The sequence below is a fragment of the Pyrus communis genome, chromosome 17 (assembly GCF_041283825.1).
Source record: "Pyrus communis isolate YQ-2024b chromosome 17, ASM4128382v1, whole genome shotgun sequence".
NCBI lineage: Eukaryota > Viridiplantae > Streptophyta > Magnoliopsida > Rosales > Rosaceae > Pyrus > Pyrus communis.
In genome coordinates, this window is record NC_142581.1 from 18563072 (window position 1) to 18590571 (window position 27500).

At 37.2% G+C, this 27500-nt stretch overlaps 1 protein-coding gene across 1 annotated transcript; it reads left to right on the plus strand.

Moving 5' to 3' along the window:
* The first annotated feature begins 7651 nt into the window (after window positions 1-7651).
* On the plus strand, window positions 7652-27123 carry LOC148689563 (uncharacterized). The gene is made up of 3 exons (XM_088688501.1): window positions 7652-10501; window positions 10595-11903; window positions 26945-27123. Exons 1-3 carry the CDS (start codon window positions 7652-7654, stop codon window positions 27121-27123), a joined length of 4338 nt encoding a protein of 1445 aa, XP_088544627.1.
* Window positions 27124-27500: the final 377 nt, after the last annotated feature.

The window sequence follows — 27500 nt, forward strand, 5'->3', positions numbered from 1 at the left end:
GGATTATAGGTGGTTTGCATATATAGCGCAGATACCCTAATACTACATTGAAAATTTTCATTACACTTGTTAACAATATAAAAGTAGATATGTTATGGAGGGAGGAGCATGAAAATTTTTACTTGCTCACCATGTGCAGGTGTGGTGTCAATTGCAGTTCGAAGTCTATCTACCCAACTAAATATATTTGACCTGTTATCTGCATTTGTATATAATGAATCAGTCAATTTTCTTTGTCATTCTAATTAAATTAGAAACCTATATGCTGATATAAATAATCTGCACAGTTAAGAGGTATCTGTTAAGATTTTAGAGTTAGGCCAGTTGCCCACTACTTAATCGCCTACACAACCTGGCAGGTGTTCGATTTTGTCTCAATAGACTTCAATGCAATTAGGAGTGGAACCATTCAATATAAGTTGTTTATTCAGTCAAGTTTCTAATGTGGGATGCATCCTTTAACAATATCTAACTTGAAAGAGGAAATAGATTTCATAGATTGAAAGCGCAAAATTCTGATAAAGTTAATGAATGCTGCTAAAACTTATAAGTGTTAAGAGCAAGTTAACGTAGTTGTTTTATTGTTCATCTGTTTTATGTGGCCTACTATTTATTTTCTTGTATTCTTTTTGGTGCATGTTCAGATTGTTCTTAGTGTTGTTAAAGCTGCTTTGACGGTTGTTTCGTTCTTCTTCGTTAACTAATCTGACTCCAAAAATTGAAAAAAAAAAAAAAAAAGAAGAAGAAGATCAATTCCATCTTATGAGCTAAACCTGAAAGATGCTCGTGTAAGTTTCCATTGGCCATGTATTCATAGATGAGCCCTGTATTGGTTACATCCATACGATGTCTGACAAGGCTTGTCAAGTTTTTATGATGAACTTTCATGAGAAGATTAACCCGCAAAAATGAATTTTATTTTATTTCATTTACGAGTATATGATTGTGCTAAATTGTTGAAAAGTTATCTATTACTTATTACATATTTCTGAATGAAATTCTTGAATCCTTGTATTGCTGATGGTGAGAACATCTTCACAGCTACTTGAGCATCACCTATGTAGCCATGGTGAACTAATCCAATTCCACCTCTACCAACAATCTTCTCAAAATTGTTAGTGATCTTGAGTACCTCGGAATATGTAAATTGACGTTGAGATAGCTCCAATGGCTCTGACTGTGAGATGGGCATTGAATCAGTGACATTTGTGGAGACCATTAATAAAAGTTAAATAACAATATATTTTTGGACAAAGAATTTTTTGTTTATGCATAGCTATATGCATGTTCGGTTGAAATTTTTATATTTTATTCTACCATGTTTTCTTTTCGGTTTCAAACGCCGCCAAACAACAACTACAGTTGATGAAAGAATTAAAATTCCAATAACTAAACTGCTACTGTTACCAGAACCACGACCCTGTCCTTCTTCTTATTATTTATTTACTTTCCGTAGGAAAGCGGTCAGTTAGATTTTGATTCTCACATAACTTGGTATCAAAAGAAATGTTGGCAATGTAAGAACTACATCAACAACACAACCTTAGAACCAAATTATGTCCGTTGAATTACTAATACAACCATAACCAACATATTAGCATCTCAAACAAAAACATATGAATACATACCTGCAAAACTTGTCATCGAGGAAGATGCAATGACAGCTTCTAAACAATGATCCTTCTTCTCTTTCACAAAGCACAAGTACTCTTCAAAATCAATAGGACTATGGAACAAAAAGGAGTAGATCTCTGCAAGAGTAGTGCACATTGTATATATAGCCTCGCCTTAATCAATCCCCTATCAAAATTTGTAAAGGACTTGAACAACTTAATCAACATCATATTATGTATAAACAAAGTTCTAGTTCTGAGTCCAATTCCACATAACTAATAACTCTCAATTCTATAATCCTACAGGAACTAGGACAACTTTTAGCTTTACAAAAGACTTTTCCATATCATACTTAAGCATTATAGTCAACTCTAGTATCCTATTCATACTTATACTCTAACAGTCTCCCACTTAAGGATGAACAAGGATATCCAACTTTTAAGAAAGTGGAAGTGATCATCAAGTCTTAAATGATCAAAAGCTTACTTTCACATACAACTTATCTATGCATTTTAAAACATGGAACTCAAGAATTTCTTCTGCACAATTCAAAATTAACCCAAGAATTACTGCATGTATAATCTGCATTTCGTATTTACGTGAGTAAAAAACATAGCAATGCCAAAATACAATGCTCCCACTTATTCAAGTCAATCTCAATGCAAAAAAAAAGTCAAGATACCAGTTAATGCCAAAACTCATTAACAAAAAATGATTCAAACCAGAACAGTATATGAAATAGTTCAAAAACATTCTTCAACAAAATCACAAAATGATTTCCTAGCAAAATATCTATTATAAATTGAATTTTTCTTCTGAAACAATTGATCACAAAAATGGAAAATTGATTCCTTATTGAAAACTAAGATAAAACAACTAGAAAAACTAACTAAGAAAAGAAATCCAGCTTAACCAAAAACCAACAAACTAAATTAGCTTTTAGATCTGCAACTTCAACAACAATGCTAAACAATGAAGAATCAATAACAATTCTTAAGCTTTAATAATCGGCCTACCCCCACTTGTCAAAAGTCTCCAAAACTCCCATTTGAGTAACATGGTTTTTTACACACATTATTTAGCAGTGCCTTAGTGAGAGGGTATGCTGTCATCAAATTTGTTTTGACAAGAACTGAATCTCATTTTCTCCTTTCTTGACCACTTCGCTAACTTAGAGAAACTTCATATCCAGAAGCTGATGTCCTCTTGTTATTCTTTGAGAAAAAAATTGCTGCAGGATTGTCATGGAACATTTTCAGAAGCTTCTTGACTGAATCCACTATCTTCATCTCAGCAATAAAGTTCCCGAGCTAAATTGCTTGCTTCATTGGTTCAAAACATGTCACAAACTTAGCTTCCATGGTAGAAGTTGACACTACAACTTGCTTAACACTTTTCCATGAAATGACACCTCCATTAACATAAAAATGTAGCCTCTAGTTGACTTTCTTTCATCCATATCTCTAGCAAGATTTGAATTTGTATAACCAATAACTTCCAAGCAATCTTCCTTTTTGCCATATACTAACATAAATTCTTTTGTTCTCTGGAAGTACCTCAACACCTTCTTTGCAGCAATCCAATGAGATTCTCCTAGATTTGACTGAAATCTTCCAAGTAGTCCAACAATATAAGCCAATTCAGGTCTGGTACATATGTTTGCATACATGAGACTGTCAAGTAAAGAATCATAAGGTTTCATCTTCATTAACTTAGCCTTATGTTCACTCTTGGATATTGACCTCGAGAGAACTTATCACTTTTGTTCACAAGCATCAGCCTTATTACAACTTTCCATGTTAAACCTATTAGGCACTCTTTCAATGTAACCATTTTGAGATAAACCAAGAAGCTTCCTCTGTCTACCTCTGACAATCTTTGTTCCTAGAACATAGTGAGGCTCTCCTAGGTCTTTCATTTCAAACCTGGTTTCAACATGGCTTTTGTTTCCTTCATCTATTGTAAGTATGAACTAGCAAGACGTATGTCATCAACATAAAGAAGAACAAAAATAAATTTTGATACTTTGAACTTAAGATAAATGCAATCATCCATTTTGTTTTCTGTAATGCCATATCCAGTAATCCCTTGATCAGATTTGAGAAACCATTGTCTTGAAGCTTGTTTAAGTCTAAAAATTGACTTGTTAAGCTTGCATATCATATTATTCTACCTCTTTCAATAAATCTAGGAGGTTGAACCATGTAAATATCTTCCTGTAACTCTCCATTTAGGAATGTAGTCTTAACATCCATCTGATGTAATTCTAAGTCAAAATAAGCAGTTAAGGCCATGATTACTCTCATTGAATCTTTGGAGGATACATGTGAAAAAGTGTCATTATAGTCAATACCTTCCTTTTGAGTAAAGCATTTTGCAACTAGCCATACCTTTTGTCTCTCAATTTTTCCATCAGTATCCCTCTTGGTTTTCAAAACCCATTTGCACCCAATAGGCTTGAACTCAGATGATGAAGTCATTATGGTCCTAACTTTATTCTTGGATACATAATCCAACTCCTCCTCCATAGCTTTTTTCCAGAGAGCTACTTGAGGACTTTGAATTGGTTTATTGTATGTAACTAGGTCATCAATGTCACCTAAATCAAATTCAGCTTTTTGCAAATACTCATAATCATTTGAAATGGTTGGTTTCCTTATTCTACTAGATTTTCTCAATGCATTTTGAGCAGACAACTGATTTATTTCTTGCATATCTGGACTATGAGTGAGTTAACCATCAGGTTGTTCTAGAGTTTCTTGAATTTCTATTGGTATCACAAATTCATCTATTTCTTGATCAGAATCAACATTTGATGCAGCCATGCTTGGAACCATTGATATTTGACTGTAGAGCTGTGCAGAAAAGTTGTCATCTTGTTAATCAATTTCTTTGAAAATAAAGGTGTCCTAAACCAAGTTTAAAGCATCCTCATCTTCCAAAAAAACTGCATTGTGTGTTTCTTGAATTCTAGTATGTTCTTGTGGAGAATAAAACTTGAAACCTATCTCATAATATCCAATAAAATAACATGAAATGGTCTTTGAATCTAGCTTCTTTTCATTTAGATTGTAAAATCTTGCTTTTGGTTTGCAACCCCACACATGAAAAATGATCAAAACTTGGTGTTCTGCCAGTTTATAACTCAAAAGGTGTCTTAGGCACAGATTTAGAAGGAACACTATTCAAGATATAGTTTATTGTCTTCAATGCTTCTCCCCAAAGGAAACCAAGCAACTTGGATCTTGAAATTAAGCTTCTAACCATTCCCATTAAAGTCCCGATTCTCGTCTCTGCCACCCTATTTTATTGAGGTGTTCCAGGAGTGGTGTATTGAGGTACAATGCCTTACTATTCTAGAAAATGTGTAAGGAGTCTATTCTGTTGTCCAGCTTCTGTATACATCTCCTCCTTTATCTGATCTAACAATCTTAATCACTAGGTTCAATTGTTTTTTCCACTTCACTTTTAAAGACTTTAAAACATTCAAGAACCACATACTTTTACTTTATGAGAAAATATTCCTATATGTGGAGAAATCTACAAAGCTCACAAAATATGAACTTCCACAAATGATTTTGATAGGGAAAGGACCACAAACATCTGTGTGTATAATCTCTAGATAAGCTTGACTCCTATTAGCATTCATCTTTCAAACATTGGTTGTTTTTCCTTTCATGCAATCAACCCACTCAGATGCACTTTTGAAATCTATAGCAAGTCTAAATTTTAATTTTGGTAGTTGTAAAACCCTTTCTTTTGAAATATGTCCAAACTTTTTATGCCACAACATGTAGGTATGATCAAAACTATGCATTATTTTGGTTGTTATATTTAAAACATGCAAGTTATTGTTCACAATTGAGCATTGCATTTTCCACAGGTGATCATGCTGATAGGAGCATATTTATGCTACTTAGTTACGTTGTTTCCTTGCATTTAGTGAGTTAATTACTATTTATTTCAGTCTTTTAAGTTATTTTCGTGTGTTTTTAGGTCCTAATGGCAAAAGGAGCAAGAAAGAGCATTTTGAGGCTATTTGGAGCATTTTTGGGCATGGATTGGATAGCTTAACCATGGAGCAAAGAGGATGGACGAAATTGAAGTCAAGAAGGGCTAGGAAAGGCTACAAATCTGGTGGAGGAAGCCCAAATGCATAAGGAAGAAGCAAGAAACAAGGAACCTTATCCAACCTTATCCAACCTTATCTTATCCTATCCTAGAAACCTTATCCTATCCTATCTCTAACATTATCCTATTATATCCTATCCAAATCAGGTTAGGACTTAAACCTAGCTTATTAGAGGGAGTTAATTACACAATTAAACACCTAATTCAGTTTCTAGGAACCTTATCCACTCAATTGCCGCAAGAACTCAATTCCTTGTAGGTTTAGGAATTGCAAATCCTTCTCCTACACAAATATCATGTATCCTTGGCCCTTTAGGTTTAGGAATCTGCCCTAAACCATCCCTTCTAGAAACCTTATCTCAGCCCTATACACATGCCGCACCAAAACCTTCTAGAATTCCTAAATCCTAGCCGAACTCCCTAATCCAATTCCCATTTGATTTCTGCCCTGAATTAACCCTTTTTCAATGGGATTGTGCAATCCTTTTCCTTCACTAAGAGTGCCTAATTAAGCCTATATAAACAGCCCTATGCCGCACCATTCATTCATCCACTCACACATTCATTCATTCATACTTTCATCCATCAAACACCACAATCCATTCTACAACACCCTAGTGCCGCAAGCAAGGAAGCAAGGAAAGGAGGAATTGTGCAACCTGCCATCCAAGGGAGTGCCGTGCATGCCATTGGAGTGTGGAGCGTTTTTCTTGGTTCTTTCTATCCTTAGACTTAGTTCAATGTTTAAATTTAATTATCTTTGTTTTGCGAACATGAGGAACTAACTTCTCTTTAGTTAGAGGAGAATTTGAAGCCATGATTATATGTTTTATATGAATTAATTACGTTCGGTTATTATTACTTAAGGCATGAATGTGATTTGCTTATCTAAGTTATTAAAACTGGCTTATGTATGTGGGTTGGGGGTTAACACTTAATTTGCATGCATAAACTTGATGCTAGAGTCTAGGAGGGTTTCACGTAATTGTTATTCACTTATACTCACAAGTAGTGGAGGTTGCTAGTCACAATCGCGTTTAGTAAATCCTTGGTACAAATCTCATGCGTTTCATAGTGATGAGTGCCTTGTCAACGCTTATAGTTTTCACAAAGCTTAATGACTTTTGATATGTATCTTTGTTATGCATCTCATATAAAGAACTTGAAAAAGATAATTTGGTTGTAATGCGTTTTCATTCAATTCAATGAAATAAGGAAAACTTGAGAGTTAGTTGTGCGATGCAACTAATTTGGGGCGTTGTCATTCATAGTCTAAAGGAGTAATAACTGGACATTGGTTTGTATGCATATATCATGTGTGGAGAAGGACCCTCTAACTAGCCTTTTATCCATTTGTTTTACCTAAATTCGTTTTTCAAAAGTGTTTACTACTAAGTTTTTGTTTTGAGTCTAAAATTCGTCAAAAACAATCCCCATGTTATTTAGTCTTCATATTTGAGTCAAAACTTGTTTTCCTTGAGTCTTTTGAGTCTAGTCAAGTCCTATTTTCGTCCAAAACCTTTATTGAGTCTAAAAGTGAGTCTTTTTGAGTTTTGGTTGCTGTTTTAAGTGTCTAAAGTTAGTTTTGAGTCCATAGAGTCTAATTTAGTGTTTTTGAGTCTTATTTACATAGATTAGCATCCCTAGTTAATCCCCGGTCTAGAACGATCCCTACTTACATATCTACTACAATTGTCACAAATAGGGTTTAATTTGTGTTTCAAGTTAATTTTCACATCAAATTTTGGCGCCGTTGCCGGGGATTAGCAAACGTGCCAATCCCTTGTGTTTGTGTCGTGTCTTTTTAGTGTTTTTTTTTTTTTTTTTTTGTCTTTGTGTTGTTTTTAGTGTGCCGTGCCTATAGATTGCTGATTTGGTTGTGTTCTTTATTTTCAGGTACTAGTTTATGACTCGTCGTTCTCAACCTATTCGTGCAAACATATTGGATTTTGACGACGATTTTGAACGAACTTTGAGAAGAAAGAGGAAGCAACCGGAACCTTATCCACCTAGTTCAAGTTCAGATTCCGAATCTGAATTTGAAGAAGAAGAAAGCATGGCGGCGGACAATAGAACAATCAAAGAACTTTCGGCCTCGGGACTAGACAATGCCGTACCTTTGTGCATTCAATATCCTATGGCTGCCCAAGGCAAGACTGATGAGTTCGAATTGAAGTCTAGCTTGTTGCATCACATTCCCAAATACCATGGGTTGTCCATGGAAGATCCAAACAAGCATCTTAAGGAGTTTGAAGTGGTATGTTCGAGTATGACACCCATCAATGTTGATGGGAACATTTTGAAGATGAAGGCTTTTCCATTATCTCTTCTAGAAAAGGCTAAAGATTGGCTATACGAATTGGCACCCGGAACCGTCACTTCTTGGGAAAGCATGAAGCGGGCATTCTTAGAGAAATTCTTCCCAACTTCAAGAGTGATTCTTTTGAGGAAGAAAATAAGTGGCATTCAACAAAACCAAGGGGAGTCCTTTCCGGCATATTATGAACGTTTCAAGACTCTAGTTGCATCATGCCCTCAACATCAAATGAAGGAAGAACTTTTAATTCAATATTTCTACGAGGGGCTTCTTCCAATAGAGAGACAAATGCTAGATGCCTCTGCGGGAGGTGCTTTGGTGGACAAAACACCCGTGGATGCCAAGGTTTTAATTGCAAATAGAGCATTGAATGCACAACAATATGAAGGTGTTGGTCAAAGAGACATCCCACGACAGCAAGTGAATGAGGTAAGTTCCCAATCTGACATTCAATCTCAATTAGCTAATCTTACTTCTATTGTGTCTCAGATGGCCGAAGGAATGAGGATTCAAGGTCCAAGTGTATGCGGTGTATGTTCTATCCAAGGACATCCTTCGGACAAGTGCCCTCAATTGATTGAGAAAGGGGGATGGGAGAATGCAAATGCCATTGGATTTCCAAGCCAAAATCAACCAAGGAATGATCCATATTCCAACACATACAATCCGGGGTGGAGAGACCATCCAAACTTCAAGTGGAGGGAGCCTCAACAAACTCAACAACAAGGAGGCTTTAGGCAACAACCCCCGGGGTTTTACATTAAAACCTATGGCAATGATCCAATACCACCCCAATCCGCCCAAAATAATCAAGGTACGTCTTTAGATAATGCTACACTTCTTAAGTTACTTACCAATTTGTCTCAGGGGCAAGAAAATCAAACCAAAGCAATGCTAAACCAAGACAAAAGGGTGGACCACTTAGAGAAACAAATTGGACAGATTGCGGAGTTTGTAGGACAATTCCGAGACCAAGGCAAGCTCCCTAGCTCAACCATTGTCAATCCAAAGGGAGGGTTCGAATCTGCCAAGGCAATCACGTTGAGAAGTGGTAAGGAAGTTGGAACCACCCCAAATCCGTCCAAAACAAGTCAAGAAGAGGACTTGTTGCTGCAAGAAGAGAATGAACAAGGCACAAAGGCCACGGCAAGGGAGGAACCAGCCTTGCCGCATCCATCTACCACCCTAAAATCGTCCAACACCCCTATGGTAAGTCCAAATTCGACATTGTCAAGTTCTATTCCACTAAATGTGCCCTTCCCTAGCAGATTTAGGCAATCAAAGAAAGAAGAGAATGAGAAGGACATTCTGGAAACCTTTAGGAAAGTTCAAGTCAATATTCCGCTCCTTGATGCAATTAAGCAAGTTCCTAAGTATGCGAAATTTTTGAAAGAGCTTTGCACCACAAGGAAGAGGATTTCAAACAAAGAGGTGGTCCAGGTAAGTGAGAATGTTTCGGCAGTGTTACAAAGAAAACTACCACCTAAATGCAAAGATCCAGGTAGTTTCACAATTCCTTGTGTTATTGGAAATACTAAATTTGAACATGCTATGCTAGATTTAGGAGCTTCAATAAATGTCATGCCTTACTCAATTTATGCATCTATGAACTTGGGAGAACTTAAAAACGATGGTGTGATTATTCAATTGGCCGATCGTTCTAATGCCTATCCAAAAAGAGTTTTGGAAGATGTGTTGGTGCAGGTTAACAATTTGATCTTTCCGGCGGACTTTTACGTGCTTGACATGGAGGATTCACCCCATTCTACACCATTGCCGATCCTACTTGGAAGACCTTTCATGAAAACAGCCCGCACTAAGATCGACGTGTTCAAAGGAACTTTAACGATGGAATTTGATGGGGAAGTTATTGATTTCAATCTTTCTGAAACTATTAAATATCCTAATGACGATCATTCTTGTTTCTCTATTGATATACTTGAGTCATTGGCGCAGTATTTTCTTGATTCATTGGACAAAGACCCACTTGAAACCACAATTGTCGAAGGAATAGGTAGAGCACCAAATCTGGCCGTGCATGATGATGGCATTGCCGAAATGGTGGCTTCACTCGAATTATCGCCACAATATCAAGGTAAGCCCCCAAACCCAATTTCAATTCCCGTTTCTACTAACAAGTTATTACCTTCAGTGATTCAGGCACCCGTTCTTGAACTTAAACCATTGCCAAGTCACTTGAAGTATGTCTATTTGGGAGACAAAGAAACGTTGCCCGTCATTGTTTCTTCATCACTCACGGCAATGGAGGAGGAGAAATTGGTTCGCGTGTTGAAAGAACACAAAACAGCCATAGGATGGACCTTGGCCGATATTAAGGGAATTAGCCCTACAACATGCATGCATCGCATACTTCTAGAGGAGGGGGCTAAACCAACTCGAGAGGCTCAACGTCGGCTCAACCCTCAAATGATGGAAGTTGTGAAGAAGGAGGTTATCAAATTACTTGATTGCGGAGTGATTTATCCTATCTCGGATAGCCGTTGGGTCTCACCAATTCAAGTAGTGCCAAAGAAATCCGGAGTGACGGTGGTGAAGAATGCTGAGAATGAGCTTGTGCCAACACGCATCCAAACGGGTTGGAGAGTTTGCATCGATTATAGGAAGCTCAACGCCACCACAAGGAAGGACCACTTCCCTTTGCCGTTCATTGATCAAATGCTTGAAAGGTTAGCCGGTCACTCTTTTTATTGTTTTCTTGATGGATATTCGGGATATAATCAAATTGTCATAGCTCCGGATGACCAAGAAAAGACCACTTTCACGTGTCCTTTTGGTACTTTTGCTTATCGTCGCATGCCATTCGGTTTATGCAATGCACCGGCCACCTTTCAAAGATGCATGGTAAGTATATTTTCAGATTTTGTGGAGAAAATAATTGAAGTTTTTATGGATGATTTTAGTGTATTTGGAGATTCGTTTGACGATTGCTTACATAATCTCACTTTAATCCTAGAACGATGCATTGAAACTAACCTTGTTTTAAATTGGGAAAAATGTCATTTCATGGTAAAACAAGGCATAGTTTTAGGGCATATAATTTCGGCCAAAGGGATTGAAGTTGACAAATCAAAAATAGATCTTGTACGCTACTTACCCTCTCCTACTTCGGTTAGAGAGGTTCGTTCTTTTCTTGGACATGCAGGATTCTATAGGCGATTCATCAAGGACTTTTCAAAAATCTCCAACCCCCTTTGCCGACTTCTCCAAAAGGATGTGCCATTCAAGTTCGATGAGGAGTGTGAGAAAGCCTTCAAACACCTCAAGGAAATGCTCACTTCGACCCCCATCATTATTCCACCAGATTGGAGCCTTCCTTTCGAGCTTATGTGCGATGCCTCGAATTATGCCTTAGGAGCCGTTTTAGGCCAAAGGAAGAACAAGCAGCCACATGTCATCTATTATGCATCCCGGACCTTGAATGATGCCCAATTGAACTACTCCACAACGGAAAAAGAACTTCTTGCTGTTGTTTTTGCTTTAGATAAATTTCGTTCTTATTTACTTGGTACTAAAGTTATCATTTACACTGATCATGCAGCGTTGAAGTACTTACTCACCAAAAAGGAGGCTAAACCAAGGCTTATTCGTTGGATGCTTCTACTTCAAGAGTTCGATATCGAAATCCGGGACAAGAAAGGAAGTGAAAATGTGGTGGCTGACCACTTGAGCCGCATGGTACATGAAGAAGAGGCCGTACCTATCCCAGAGACATTCCCAGATGAGCAATTGATGTCCGTCGAGGTAAGTGAGCCATGGTATGCCGATTTAGTGAATTATTTGGTGTCTAAACAAATTCCAAGCGACCTAAATAAACACCAACGTGATAAACTTAAAAGGGAGGCTCGGTTTTATGTGTGGGATGATCCTTATTTGTGGAAATATTGTGCGGATCAAATCATTCGTAGGTGTGTGCATGAATCGGAGTTTAATTCAATTTTAACGTTTTGTCACACTTATGCATGTGGAGGTCACTTTGGCACTCAAAGGACGGCACGTAAAGTACTTGAAAGTGGTTTTTATTGGCCTACTATATTTAAAGATGCAAGAACTTTTTGCATAACATGTGATAGATGCCAAAGAACCGGAAATATAGGTCCAAAGGACCAAATGCCGCAGACACCTATCCATGGTGTTGAAATTTTTGATGTTTGGGGTATTGATTTTATGGGTCCTTTTCCTTCATCTCATGGTTTCCTTTATATTTTACTTGCGGTTGATTATGTGTCGAAATGGGTGGAAGCAAAAGCCACCCGTACTAATGATTCTAAAGTGGTTGCAGATTTTGTCAAAACTAACATATTTGCTAGATTTGGAATGCCAAGAGTTCTTATAAGTGATATAACGTCACACATTTTTGCAATCGAACCATTGAAGCCTTGCTCAAGAGATATAACGTCACACATAAGGTGGCAACACCTTACCATCCTCAAACAAGTGGGCAAGCCGAGGTTTCTAATCAGGAAATCAAGCAAATTTTGGAGAAGACCGTTGGACCAAACCGGAAGGATTGGAGCTTGCGTTTGAATGATGCGTTGTGGGCATATCGTACGGCCTACAAAACACCAATTGGAATGTCCCCATTTCGGCTCATTTATGGGAAACCATGTCATCTTCCCGTTGAGTTGGAGCACAAAGCACATTGGGCCGTCAGAACATTCAACATGGACATTGATGCCGCTGGAATCCATAGGAAGCTTCAACTAAATGAGCTTGAGGAGATAAGGCATGAAGCATACGAGAACGCGTTGATTTACAAGGAGAAGTCAAAGGCATTCCATGACAAGATGATTCGTGGCAAGACATTTGTTCTAGGGCAGAAAGTGCTACTCTTCAATTCCCGCCTTCGTTTGTTTCCAGGTAAGTTACGTTCTAAGTGGATTGGCCCGTTTGTTGTTATTAATGTATTTCCTTATGGTGCAGTCCAAATTCAAAGCTTAAAGACCGGCCAAGAGTTCAAAGTCAACGGACATCGTTTGAAGCCATACTATGAGAACTTTGAAGAGCATGTCGTGGATGGAGAAAGCTTCCATGCCGTGGGCCCACTTGAAGGTTAAGAAGAAGGATCGTCCGGCTGGAAGACGTTAAAGCAAGCGCTTCTTGGGAGGCAACCCATGCAAATAAAGAAGAACGAGGAAGCTCCGGCACTCCATAACCAGATTTGCGTTCCTAAACCCTACTCTTTATTGCTTTTATTTTGCCATGATTGTCGTGTTTGTTAGTTGTGGTAATTGTTTGTTTGGTTGTGAGTCTATACTTAAAACATTGAGGACAATGTTTGGTTTAAGTGTGGGGGGGTAAACAAAGTGTTTTTCATGCAAATTCGTGGGATTTTATCACCCATCATTTCGAAAATTGTTTTTTTACTGTTTTTAAGTGTTTTTCGTGTGTTTTGAAGTGTTTTTATGTGACTTAAACAGAAAATCCGAAAATTTGAAAAAAAAAAAAATCGAAAAATAGTGTTTTAAAAAACCCAAAAAGAGTTGTTTTTCGAGTCGTTTTGTTTTTGTGTTTGTGTCTTATGGTACCTTCCAACACAATGATGAGGATTTGGTTTTTAATTGCATGACTATTAAAGAAAGTTACAAACATGGATGGAAGTTTGATATGCTTTTTGGTTATATGCTTGGTTATAGTTGACATGCATGAATTCACATGTAATCACAAATAAAAAATCAGTTTTTGTAACATGCTTGAAGGAAGAAACTCAAACTAACGCTACAACTCTGAGAGATTTGAGCCTAAACATTCTTTGGAGAGTTATTAATCTTGATTTCTTGTTTTCTAAAGTCGTTGCATGGTCTCATCATTCTTTGCTTGGTTACTACTTAGAATGCGTTTCATCACTATAGTTCCAAATACTAGAACTCACGCCCATTTCATTCAAAGCATAAAATTGATTAGCATAACAAATAATAAGATGAAGTTGGTTAGTTTAAACCCAGAGCCAAAAAGCCTTACCCATTTACATATGTATTGTAGGTTTAAACCCACTTTGAGCCTTATTTAGCCTATTTTCTTTGTTAACCACATAATCCTTACCTAGCCTAGATTAGGATTATCCAAACCCTTATTCTTAAAGGATAGTAAAGCATGACTTAGAGGGAATTCATTTTGATCTAAAAGTTGCAGAAAAACAAGTGTGGGGGGAAGGGATTTTCGTAGGAATTCATGGAGTAGTATGTTTGTGTGCCAAAGAAAGAATAGGGCACGGAAAAAAAAAAAAAAAAAAAAAAAAAGAGAAAAAAAAAATCGTGAAAAAGAAGAAGAAAAAGAAGAAAAGGAGTTGAAAATAAGTGAGAATGAACTCACAAGTATTGATTGTTGAAGAAAGGGTCCAAAAGTTTGAATTTGACCCTAAGTTTTGTGTGATTCTTCCCTTGGTGTTCAAAGTTGGTTTTTGCATTCAAAAGTGAATTCTAAAGTGTTTATTACTTTGCTTACTATTGCTTTAAGAACTCTTGTTTATCCTTACCTTTCTTTGTTAGCCAAATACCTTAGCCCCGTTACAAACCCTTTGACTTCAATCTTGGTTGTTATGTGTTTCAATATGTGGAGTTTAAAATTGGTTTGAGCATATGGTATCCCTGGTTCTCGCGTCTAAGTAGTAGCATTCCATTCATGAGATCATATACATGTTAATAATTCCGGAAAATGCCTTCTTTGTTATGACATATGTGAGTATTAGTTTTCATATTTAAATCAATCTTCTCACATATACCTAGTGTAGGGAGTGTAGTCAGAAAATCTGTGTGAAAATAGAGAGTATATCCAGTGAGGAATTGAGGGAATTCTCTAAGGCATGTTACTACCTTCAAAATCATGTTTTAATTGATTAAATGCGAGCTAGTGAGTGATAACTATGGTTAAGTATATGCTCGAGGGTAGGGATAACTAAAATCTATGAATGTGGTATTCTTTAAATGTGTCATGCTCATTGGAAATCCCTGAGGTACATGTTGGAAGGTCTAGATTGTGTTTTGTTTATTTCGTTTTGCTCGAGGACTAGCAAAAGCTAAGTGTGGGGGAATTTGATAGGAGCATATTTATGCTACTTAGTTACGTTGTTTCCTTGCATTTAGTGAGTTAATTACTATTTATTTCAGTCTTTTAAGTTATTTTCGTGTGTTTTTAGGTCCTAATGGCAAAAGGAGCAAGAAAGAGCATTTTGAGGCTATTTGGAGCATTTTTGGGCATGGATTGGATAGCTTAACCATGGAGCAAAGAGGATGGACGAAATTGAAGTCAAGAATGGCTAGGAAAGGCTACAAATCTGGTGGAGGAAGCCCAAATGCATAAGGAAGAAGCAAGAAACAAGGAACCTTATCCAACCTTATCCAACCTTATCTTATCCTATCCTAGAAACCTTATCCTATCCTATCTCTAACATTATCCTATTATATCCTATCCAAATCAGGTTAGGACTTAAACCTAGCTTATTAGAGGGAGTTAATTACACAATTAAACACCTAATTCAGTTTCTAGGAACCTTATCCACTCAATTGCCGCAAGAACTCAATTCCTTGTAGGTTTAGGAATTGCAAATCCTTCTCCTACACAAATATCATGTATCCTTGGCCCTTTAGGTTTAGGAATCTGCCCTAAACCATCCCTTCTAGAAACCTTATCTCAGCCCTATACACATGCCGCACCAAAACCTTCTAGAATTCCTAAATCCTAGCCGAACTCCCTAATCCAATTCCCATTTGATTTCTGCCCTGAATTAACCCTTTTTCAATGGGATTGTGCAATCCTTTTCCTTCACTAAGAGTGCCTAATTAAGCCTATATAAACAGCCCTATGCCGCACCATTCATTCATCCACTCACACATTCATTCATTCATACTTTCATCCATCAAACACCACAATCCATTCTACAACACCCTAGTGCCGCAAGCAAGGAAGCAAGGAAAGGAGGAATTGTGCAACCTGCCATCCAAGGGAGTGTCGTGCATGCCATTGGAGTGTGGAGCGTTTTTCTTGGTTCTTTCTATCCTTAGACTTAGTTCAATGTTTAAATTTAATTATCTTTGTTTTGCGAACATGAGGAACTAACTTCTCTTTAGTTAGAGGAGAATTTGAAGCCATGATTATATGTTTTATATGAATTAATTACGTTCGGTTATTATTACTTAAGGCATGAATGTGATTTGCTTATCTAAGTTATTAAAACTGGCTTATGTATGTGGGTTGGGGGTTAACACTTAATTTGCATGCATAAACTTGATGCTAGAGTCTAGGAGGGTTTCACGTAATTGTTATTCACTTATACTCACAAGTAGTGGAGGTTGCTAGTCACAATCGCGTTAAGTAAATCCTTGGTACAAATCTCATGCGTTTCATAGTGATGAGTGCCTTGTCAACGCTTATAGTTTTCACAAAGCTTAATGACTTTTGATATGTATCTTTGTTATGCATCTCATATAAAGAACTTGAAAAAGATAATTTGGTTGTAATGCGTTTTCATTCAATTCAATGAAATAAGGAAAACTTGAGAGTTAGTTGTGCGATGCAACTAATTTGGGGCGTTGTCATTCATAGTCTAAAGGAGTAATAACTGGACATTGGTTTGTATGCATATATCATGTGTGGAGAAGGACCCTCTAACTAGCCTTTTACCCATTTGTTTTACCTAAATTCGTTTTTCAAAAGTGTTTACTACTAAGTTTTTGTTTTGAGTCTAAAATTCGTCAAAAACAATCCCCATGTTATTTAGTCTTCATATTTGAGTCAAAACTTGTTTTCCTTGAGTCTTTTGAGTCTAGTCAAGTCCTATTTTCGTCCAAAACCTTTATTGAGTCTAAAAGTGAGTCTTTTTGAGTTTTGGTTGCTGTTTTAAGTGTCTAAAGTTAGTTTTGAGTCCATAGAGTCTAATTTAGTGTTTTTGAGTCTTATTTACATAGATTAGCATCCCTAGTTAATCCCCGGTCTAGAACGATCCCTACTTACATATCTACTACAATTGTCACAAATAGGGTTTAATTTGTGTGTCAAGTTAATTTTCACATCACATGCAAAAATGCTTTTCCAAGCAAACGAGCCTTTTCGGAAAAAATTGACACATTCATCACTTCCCATGAAAACAAAATCTTGCCTGACTAATTTTGATACAGAAATCAAATTCCTTCTCATTGTGGGCACATAAAAAAATATTTTACAATTCCAACACAAAACTAGTGGCTATTTTGAGTTTATCGATTCCAACAGCCTCAACTGAAACTTTAGTTCCTTCACCAACAAAAACATTAAAGCAACTTGTTTGTTTTTGTTTTCAAAACCATGCAGTGTGTTTGTTATATCCAAGAGTTTGCAAGGATTTCAATGGGATTTGATTCTTCACAGACATAAACAACATCAGTTTTACCTTTAGCCCTAAACCAATCCTTGAAAATTTCTCAGTCTTTTCTATAGTAGCGGTTAGTTTTAAATGGTGACATCTTTTTTTTTTTTTTGGTCAAAGTACAATGGTGACATCTAATCTTTTCAATATTTTTAGTTTTCACCTTAAGATTGTTAGACTTAGAGAAAAAGGAATTTTTAGCAGGCACATTGGACTTATCAAAAGGTTGGAATTTAGAAGTTTTACCCAAATTAGTATTGAACTCTTTCTTTCCCTTCGAGGCTTGCACAAAATTGACAGTCAACTTCCTTCTTTTCTCTTGCTTTTCTCTATTTTCTTCTTGTACACACTAAGCAATAAGTTCATCAACTGTCTAGATTTTGTCTTCAGTGTTGTAAGAGATCTTCAATTGGCTGAACTTCAGAGGTAGTGCTTGCAGGATCATAAAAACCAACTGATTCTCATCAATTTGACATTCAAAGAATTAAGCTTCTGGAAAGCCTCAATCATCTTCATGATATGATCTCTAATTAACCTCATTCTTCAAACTTGTAAGTAGTTAGAAGAGTCATATGTTGACCAATCTCTCCCTTTTGTGATTCTTTAAACTTACACTCCATAGCTTTAAGGCAGTTAGATGCCATATCAAATTTCTTGATTCCTCCACGCATTGTATCAGTCATTGCATTCTTCATTATGGTCAATGCAACCTTGTTAGCCCTTGTCCACCTCTCAAAATCAGCCTTCTCAGCTTTTGTACTCTTGTCAGTCAGAGATGCAGGTGAGGTGTGTCAAATGCAATATCATATTCATTCAGTGTCAGAAGCAATTTTATATTTGTTCTTCATTTTTTATAATTACTTCTACTAGTGAGTATTGGCACAAATGCCAAATTAATTGTTTTTAGTGAAACTACATAAGACAACAATGAAATCAACTATTCGAATCTTGTAAGATTCCTGATGTCTATCTAATTCACTATATAATCACAATATGAATCAATTTAATCATACATATAGCCTTTCATCTTTCAAGATAAAGCATACATAGAGTAAACAATGGAATTCAACAATAAGATTTATGTTCAAAAGGATGGCTTCTAGATCACATCATGTACATCTGATCTCATAGGTTGAGAAAATCGAAATATTCTAATCACAATATAATTTTAATAACAGTGGAAGCAATCTCAATCATTTCAAATTTCCTCCCTAAGCCATCCATTCTCTACACAATTGGCAGCCACCATTTTCCTATTTTATTATTCTTCCAGCCGTGCCTTTTCCCATTAAAAATTCTGCCATTCCAGCCGCACTTCTCCCTGCCATTCCAGCAACTTTCCAACCTGTCCGCACCCTTCTCCACCCTTCCAGCCACCATACAAACCTTCCTCCATCACTCCACCACCTTGCCGCACCACCACACTTCCCTAAATCCATCCCCAACCCAAAATAACATCCAGAAATTCCCTAAACCTCACTGCCGCAGCAAGGAGAAGAAGAAAGAGGGACTTAGACGCGCAGAAATTCAAGTGGATTCGTTGGGCGTTCTAGGTGTAAACAATCCTTTGTGCTTTATGTTTAAATTCAATTTTATTTTTCTTGTTGTGAACATGAGAGGCTAAATTCCTAATTAGCTAGGGGGTGATTCGAAACCATGTTTATGCTTTCAATATGATTTGATTACTTTTGGTTGGAATTTCATGAATGGTGAATTCAATTTGTTTAACTGCTTGATCGATAACTTATTTATCTATGTTGATTGAGAGTGCACGCTTAATTCTCATGCATGAATATGACGCTAGAATATAAGTGAATTTCACCTAATAGTTATGAACTTATATTCACAAGTAGTGGAGGTTGCTTATAAACAATCGCGTTAAATGAATTCTTGGCACTAGTTTCATGCTCATCATAGTAACGAATGCCTCGTCGACACTTATAGTTTTCATGATGCTTAATGATCTTTGATTGTATCTTTATTGTGCTTTTCACGTAAAGGACTTTTGGAGAATGTTTTGAATTGCGTTGCGCTAACCCAACCAATTCATTAACTTAAGGAAAACTTGACGGTTAATTTAAGCGGACCTAATTAACCCGGGGTGTTGAGTTTCATAATTTATCGAAAGACCAACTGACAATCAAATTGTATGCAAGTGTGACATGTGTGGAGAAGAACCTTCTAGCTAGCATTCATCCATATTTTCATCACATTCATATTTACATTCTGCCTTTAAATTACAAGCTGTGTATTTAGTTTAATTTCGTCAAAACCTCAATCCCCCTTTACCTTCGTGTCTAATTTAGTTAGATAGTGTCTTAGTTTGTGTTTATAAGTGCTTTGTATTCTTTGAGTCTTTTGATTTGTTTTAGTGTTTTATTGTTTATTTTTGCATTCTTTGAGTCTAGTTTAGTGTTTTTAACGTTTGTTTTACGTTTTTGAGTCAGTTTCCAAGTGATTTAGTAATCCCTCCTAATCCCCGGTCTAGAACGATCCCTACTTGCATCTTTACTACAATTGTCACAAGAGGGTTTTAATTTGTGTGCTTAATTAGTTCGCATCAAATTTTTGGAGGAGGGATTACTAAAGATGCAAGTAGGGATCGTTCTAGACCGGGGATTAGGAGGGATTACTAAATCACTTGGAAACTGACTCAAAAACGTAAAACAAACGTTAAAAACACTAAACTAGACTCAAAGAATACAAAACACTTATAAACACAAACTAAGACACTTTCTAACTAAATTAGACACTAAAGTAAAGGGGGATTGAGGTTTTGACGAAATTAACTAAATGCACGAATTGTAATTAAAAGGCAGAATGTAAATATGGATGTGATGAAAATATGGATGGAATGCTAGCTAGAAGGTTCTTCTCCACACATGTCACACTTGCATACAAGATGATTTTCGGTTGGTCTTTCGATAAATTATGAAACTCAACACCCCGGGTTAATTAGGTCCGCTTAAATTAACCGTCAAGTTTTCCTTAAGTTAATGAATTGGATGATTGCATGCGACAACCCAAAGCATTCCCCACAAGTTCCCTACATGAATTGCATAATAGAGATACAAGCAAGAATCATTAAGCATCATGAAAACTATAAGTGTTGACGAGGCATTCGTTACTATGATTGCATGAAACTTATGCCAAGAATTTATTTAACGCGATTGTTTATAAGCAACCTCCACTACTTGTGAATATAAGTTCATAACTATTAGGTGAAACTCACTTATATTCTAGCGTCATATTCATGCATGAAAATTAAGCGTGCACTCTCAATAAACATACACAAATAAGTTATCGATCAAGCAGTTAAACAAATTGAATTCACCATTCATGAAATTCCAACCAAACGTAATCAAATCATATTGCAAGCATAAACATGGTTTCGAATCACCCCCTAGCTAAATAGGGGTTTAGCCTCTCATGTTCACAACAAGAAAAATAAAATTGAATTTAAACATAAAGAACAAAGGATTGATTACACCTAGAACGCACAACGAATCCACTTGAATTTCTGCGCGTCTAAGTCCTCTTTCTTCTTCTCCTTGCTGCGGCTGTGATGTTTTGTGTGTGAAGGCTGCACGGTTTTTGGGAGTTGGGATGCACGGCTTGCAGTGAAAATATGGGAATTGGAAAAATATGGGATGGTGGTGACGGCTGAAAAATATTGGAATGGGAAAAAGGGTTATGGAGGCTACGGCTGGAATGGAGAAAAAAGGTGCGGCTGTTCAGTTTTTGGGTGGTGGGATGCGGCAGTTTTTTTGTTTTGTGTGTGAATTTATGATGGTTGGCTGCGGATTGGTGTGGTGGCAGCACGGCAATAATGGGAGGCTCCTGGAATGGAAGGGGAATGCGGCTGTTTAAGGGAAAAATTAATTAGGTTTTTAGGTGGCTCCCCCCAATATCAAATGGAGAATGGAGAAAATAATAATATATTGGCTGCGGCTTATGGGAGTATTAGGTTTAATAATAGAATAATAAGGAATGGGAAGTCACGGCTTTGGTTTTAGGTTGAAAAATGGCTAATTAAAATATCAATGAAATGGCTTATTAAAATATCAAATAAATGGCTTAAGGTGCTACGGCAAGAGTCAATATTTTGTTTTTTTTTTTTAGGGTGAATGATGAATGTGGCAGGTTGAGAAGTGAATGAATAATCCCCCCAAGGTTAGGAAAAAGGTGCGGCTGCTATGATTTAGAAGACTTAGGGTGAAACATGGATGGGAGGCCACGGCTTAGTAAAGGAATTAGGTTTTTGTGGCTGTTTTGTTTTATTTATTTTTTTGCTGAAAAATATGAAAAGAAAAATAATAAGAGGTCCCTAAGGTGCGGCTAAATGGTGGAAACCCTAGGGTTTAGAAATTCAAACCCTCTTTTATTTTGGTGAATTAGAATTAAGTTAAAAGCTTCTAGAATTAGGAAATAAAATCAGAAATTAAAAGGGATGGCTGCAAGGTGCGGCTAGGGCTTTAAAGTGGGCTAGGGCCATGGTTTTGTGTCCTAAAATGCATACAAGGCCGTCAAAGTGGCTAGAAAATACGGACGTTTAAGTTTAGGAAAGGTTACCAAAATGGGAAACTTAGGATTAACTTTCCTAAAATAGGAAACCTTGTTTGAGTAGGATTCCTCGTTTTGGTAAGAATTCATCGTTGGAGTAGGAATTCGTCATTTCTTCAAATCTTCAACTCATTCATTCCTCTTTCGCTCCAAAAGACTCCAATTTGCATCTTCTTGCACACTTTGGCCTTATAATCTGAAAATACACAAAAGTAGCCTTAAACACTAAAATAGCTAAGTAAACACAACATAAATGCACGAGAACAAGCTAATTAAGTCGCATGAATATGCTCCTATCAAGAGTAAACAATGGAATTCAACAATAAGATTTATGTTCAAAAGGATGGCTTCTAGATCACATCATGTACATCTGATCTCATAGGTTGAGAAAATCGAAATATTCTAATCACAATATAATTTTAATAACAGTGGAAGCAATCTCAATCATTTCAAATTTCTTCAAAACTTGTTTTGAAAAACTTTCGAGTATTTTCAATCCTAAATCTAAAATTCTTTAAATTCATTGTGAATCCTAGAACATACCTTTCAAGATTGCAAATTGTTAAGACCGGAAGATCGCATTCAAGAGACAGAAAAAGAGAAACCAACAAAAACAATAGAGAGTGAAAGAGAGAAAACCCAAAAAGTTAATAGTCGATTTTTTTTAAAATTATTTTAAAGGTTATAATGGTTCTTTACTCATATGATGTTGTTTTTCTTTTAAAAAGTTAAAGAACCCTAGATTTGTTTTCTATATCAGTGGCTTTGGTTCACCCAGTAAACATGCTCTTGTTCAAGCAATAAAATTGAACATCAATTCGAACTCAATGGGCATAATCTATGGCTTTGATACCACATGTAAGAACTACATCAACAACACAACCTCAGAACCAAATTATCTCCATTGAATTACTTGTACAAGCATAACCAACAGATTAACACCTCAAAGGAAAACATATGAATACATACTTGCGAAACTATCATAGCTTCTGAACAATGATCCTTCTTCTCTTTCACAAAGCACAAGTACTCTTCCAAATTAGTAAGACTACGGAACAAAATGATGCTGCTACAAGACATGTTCCTGCATTGACTTTACATAACATTACCAAGGATGTATAAGTGGGATAGAAATTTTAGCAAGATGTGTGAAAAATGTATGTTTGTCTACAAATGTAGAATTGTATACTTACAAGTATATGATTACGGGAGGGCTCATAACCATTATAGCTGCAATTTAACTCTTCCCACGAGTATTCTTAAGGCACACATGGGTCGCCTTGCCAATTTCTCTTCATTCTGTATGTATTCTTCATGTTTGTGATGGGGCCAACTAATATAAGCCAAGGGTGAGGGAGACATGATCGATGAAAAGTGTGGACTTTGTTTTAAATCAATATCAAGTTGTGATGATATAAGAAAAGTTCCATGAGATGACAACTGTGCCCAGAATCTCAAGAATATCAGTATAATAAGAAAGTAATATGTTGAATCTGTTAGAGTAAAATCTCGCGATAGTGATACTCTATATAGGAATAACCTTCACTTAGTCATAAAATGCCTACAACCCAATTGGGTTAGTTTTTTTGTATAAATAAACTCCACAGTGCAATAAGTTAAAATTTTTCTAAATTTCATCTAAAGAAACTTGTCCCCACATAGTAATAATTATCATTGTTCTAAAGATCTTAGTATAACGCCGCTTAGGTACTAAGTGGCTGGCCACCATCCTGATTAATCTCTACGCGTTTGAAAATTAATGGCGCCTAAACTTGCCTAGGCGCTGGCTAGATCCGCCTAGGTTGCAACTCTTACTTAGACAAAAAAATAGATAATTTTCATTTCTTTTTAATTGGAAATATCATTACTAAGGCACAAGCCAACAAATACAAGGGAAAGCCCAATAAAGGACCAACACAACAGAACATAACAATAACAAAAAGAGTGCTGGGAATATACAATGAGCAAGACACTACCAGCTAACCAACAACGATACTTCCCAACACCCCTCCAGTACCGACTTAAAGTGGACATGGTAAGCCATCCTTGTTCAAAATGTGGACAATTGAAGATGGATGTTTGTTGACCCACTTAGAAACACTCATCCCTAATTTTTTTTTAAAGATGCTAACCAATCCATAACCTTGTTTACTGACCTAGGAACCACGACAAGTAATAGAGCTAGAAAGCTTCCCCACATTAATAGTCTCCATGGAATCCGACTCCATAATGATTTTGCAAAGCCCAACTTGAGTAGCTAGAATGCAGCCCTCAAGACCTGCCACAACCTCAGCCACCTCAACCGTGAGGCCAAAATCTTTGATCTATGAGCAGCAACGACTGACCCGTTCGCATGCCCAATGACCACGCTAGCAAAACCACACTGCGTATTAGAAGGGGTCCATGTAAATATCTGTCTAGGGGTAGCCTGTCCCGCTTGGAGATCATGGATATTATCCTAATACAAGTATATATATTTTTTTAAGTATGGGTAGACATTTATTTATATGTTATATAATAAATTTAATTCAAATTAAAAAAAAAAGCCTAGACGCCTAGGTGCTAGACCCATATCCGTTACCCGATTAAACTCTAGTGCCTTTAGAACCTTGATAATTATCAATAAGGCCTTCAACATCAATGCCTAAAACCCACTAAAACTGAAACACCTATGCCCAAACTCCAGAACAGTGGCTACCTAAAACCCAATCTTTTTTAGGCGAGGGCATGGCCTTGTTACCACCAAAATCTTCCCCTTTAACAATAAATCAGACTAATCAGTTATGAATCTCAATTAAAATACGTATATTATCATTGTTCTCAAAGATGAAGCACCTATATTATGTTGCCGCCAAAGCAAAGGTAATGCCTATTACAGAGTCTAGGTACGATAGAACAAAAGTTGAGTTTTAAGAGTTAAGGGATGAATTTTAGTTTTAAACGAGGAATTGAGATTAAAGTCAAGTTAAAGAGGTTATTCTCTCCGCCATGAGAGTCATTCCATCCGTTGTGAGAGATCTACCCTAATTCTACTTCTATCATTGAACCTGGCACCATCGGTGAAAATTGGGTCTTACCCCTATACTATTCTGGAAACTAAGTTTAGGGATTTCCAACACCCCCAAATCTTTCCTTTTTCGTGCTTTCAAATCCCTAACCTACCAAATCGAAGTTATTAATGGTATTTGTATATTCCTGTCCTAGATCTAGCCTTAACCTCTCCAACGAGTATTCATTTCTCATCTAGTACGTGGGGTTCGTATTCCCCTACCTCAACCTCGCTCTACCCATTAAAGGTGCATTTATCCTTCATACCTAGCGGGTGGGGTTGATTGACAAGGTAGATCTGGAAGTGAATTAACCCACCCAAGGTGTTTAATCCCTCCTTTGGTGGGTGGGGCTCGATTGGTGGTCAGAGCAGAATTTGATTATTTGCTACTAAGGGAGATTCGATACTAGGTGAATCCCTAATCCACTATCATTGGCGATTGACCTCTGATTTGATTCGCATTTACTGTCACTGAGTTTGGTCAGGCGGTAGTTCAACCATTAGGATTACAATTAAGGCTGGAGTGGAAGATGAGTGGTAAGTGTGAAGGACAAAGCTGGCAAAGGGTAAGTGCAAAATTCTTCCTGTTTTCCTTGTTTGTATCTTTCTTCTGGTACTACATTATCAAGGGTACAAGAACCAATTACTTTTAGATGAAGTCAAGGAGTACTGTAGTGTGAGAAGGAAAGTCCACAGAGCCATGGCGCAAACGGATGTTGATGATCTTGTGGTCTACTTAGAAAGGGCAATGAAGTTGACCAATATGGAACATGGGGTCAAATTGATGGGTGTAGCACTAGTGGATCACTCACTTACCAAATGGGGGATAAGGAACATTTTAAGGAGTGCCTCGAAAGAGTATAAAGAGGTCCAGGTTAACTGGGTTAAAGATAACACCTTTATCATAATAGTGTCAAAGATGAGGAGGTGACAGCTAGGATTCTAGACCAAGTCCTATGGTCAGTGATGAAGAAGAACTTCTCTGTCAAGAGATGGCAGGATGATCTTGCTTTAGAAGAAGTTGAGATGAATATGGTTTTTTTTTAGGTCCAACTGAAAGGCATCCCTTTGAACCTTAGTACCGATGCGAATGTGCGAATGCTAGCTAGGGAAATCAAAGAAGTTGTAGAGGTGGAGGACTTGTCACGTGCTCGTGGCTTCCTAAGGGTTAGGATGATGTTCGACACTTCTAATCCCTTACCAACAGGATGCTGGCTAACTAGGAATGAGGATTGAGACTCGTAGGTTGAATTCTGGTACGAGAGGCTGCAGGATTTTTGCTACAGGTGTGAGAGAATAAGACATGAAAATAACAAGTGTTCCTTTCCACCTATTAGTGGTAATTTTGCTGGATATGGAGAATGAACCAGAACTAAGATGGTATATGATGTGCCAGAGATTGAAAGATCGATGGTGGTGCCCCATGGTCAGAGACGATGCGCTTGAGAAAGTAGAGAAAAAAGGAAAATTGGTTCTATAGATGGAGGTTTTTCCATGCGTAACAGAGAAGGAGGGGAAGCCAGGAGCTCAATTCAGGGCCAATGCTTGGGGCGGAAGAGGCAAAATGATGGATCTTGTCATTTGACCAAGCTGGAAGGTGAAATTGGGCTGATCTAAGTCATTATAACTGGACCGCAACCAAATAGGGCACACCAAATGATTGTTGGGGGAAATAAATGGGACAAACTTGGCAACTAACTGGGCTAGGCAATAGAGCCTAAAGTAGGGGCGTAAGGATAGATAAGATAGATGAAGTTGGACTATCAGAAGTAACAAAGGCGGGGCCAAGCAAAACAATTAATGTACCCCCTCGTGTTAAATTGGAGCCGACTCCAACGAGGTTATGCGATGATTTTCAGAGGACTCCCTTCAACAACACAGATGTTACAATAGCAACTTACTTCGGTGTTAGTTGATGGAAATACGGTGGAACACCACCTTGGAGAGTTCTTTAAGAAACTGGGGATGAAGAGAGCTGCTGAGGATAGAAAGAACAACATGCAGACATCTAACAAGAGGGCAAAAAAAGGACGAAAGAAGTGCGGCACAAGGAAGAAGGAGAAGACGGAGGAGCATGGCTATTGGTCTTAACACCATGGTGGAAAGTTCTCAGAGGTAGAGGGTTCTAATAGTTGAGGAGGATCTTCAGGAAGTGCCAATATAGAGAGATGATGGCTAGAATTATGTATCTGGTATTACAAAGGAAGGAGTGGAAGAGGAGGTGACAAGGGAAGATGGTTCAACAATAAGTGGCGGTGGCAGCTAATCTGAAATAACCACAAGTTAGCCATAATGTACTTGCTTTGGAACTACCATGGTCTTGGGTCGAACACGGTAGTTCGGGCGCTACATAGGCTGATTAGACAGTATAGACCCTTTGTGATTTTTCTATCAGAAACCAAGTTGAAACATCACAAAATTGAAGGAGTGAGAAAACGTATAAGATATTAAATGGGTTTTGATGTTCC

Excerpts from the sequence above, each read along its gene's own strand:
- LOC148689563 (XM_088688501.1), top strand. The coding sequence starts at position 7,652 with ATGACTCGTCGTTCTCAACCTATTCGTGCAAACATATTGGATTTTGAC. Across the intron at positions 10,502-10,594 it reads ACCCTCAAATGATGGAAGTT|AAATCCGGAGTGACGGTGGT; the intron begins GTGAAGAAGGAG and ends GTAGTGCCAAAG. Across the intron at positions 11,904-26,944 it reads CGACCTAAATAAACACCAAC|TTGATGGAAATACGGTGGAA; the intron begins GTGATAAACTTA and ends CTTCGGTGTTAG.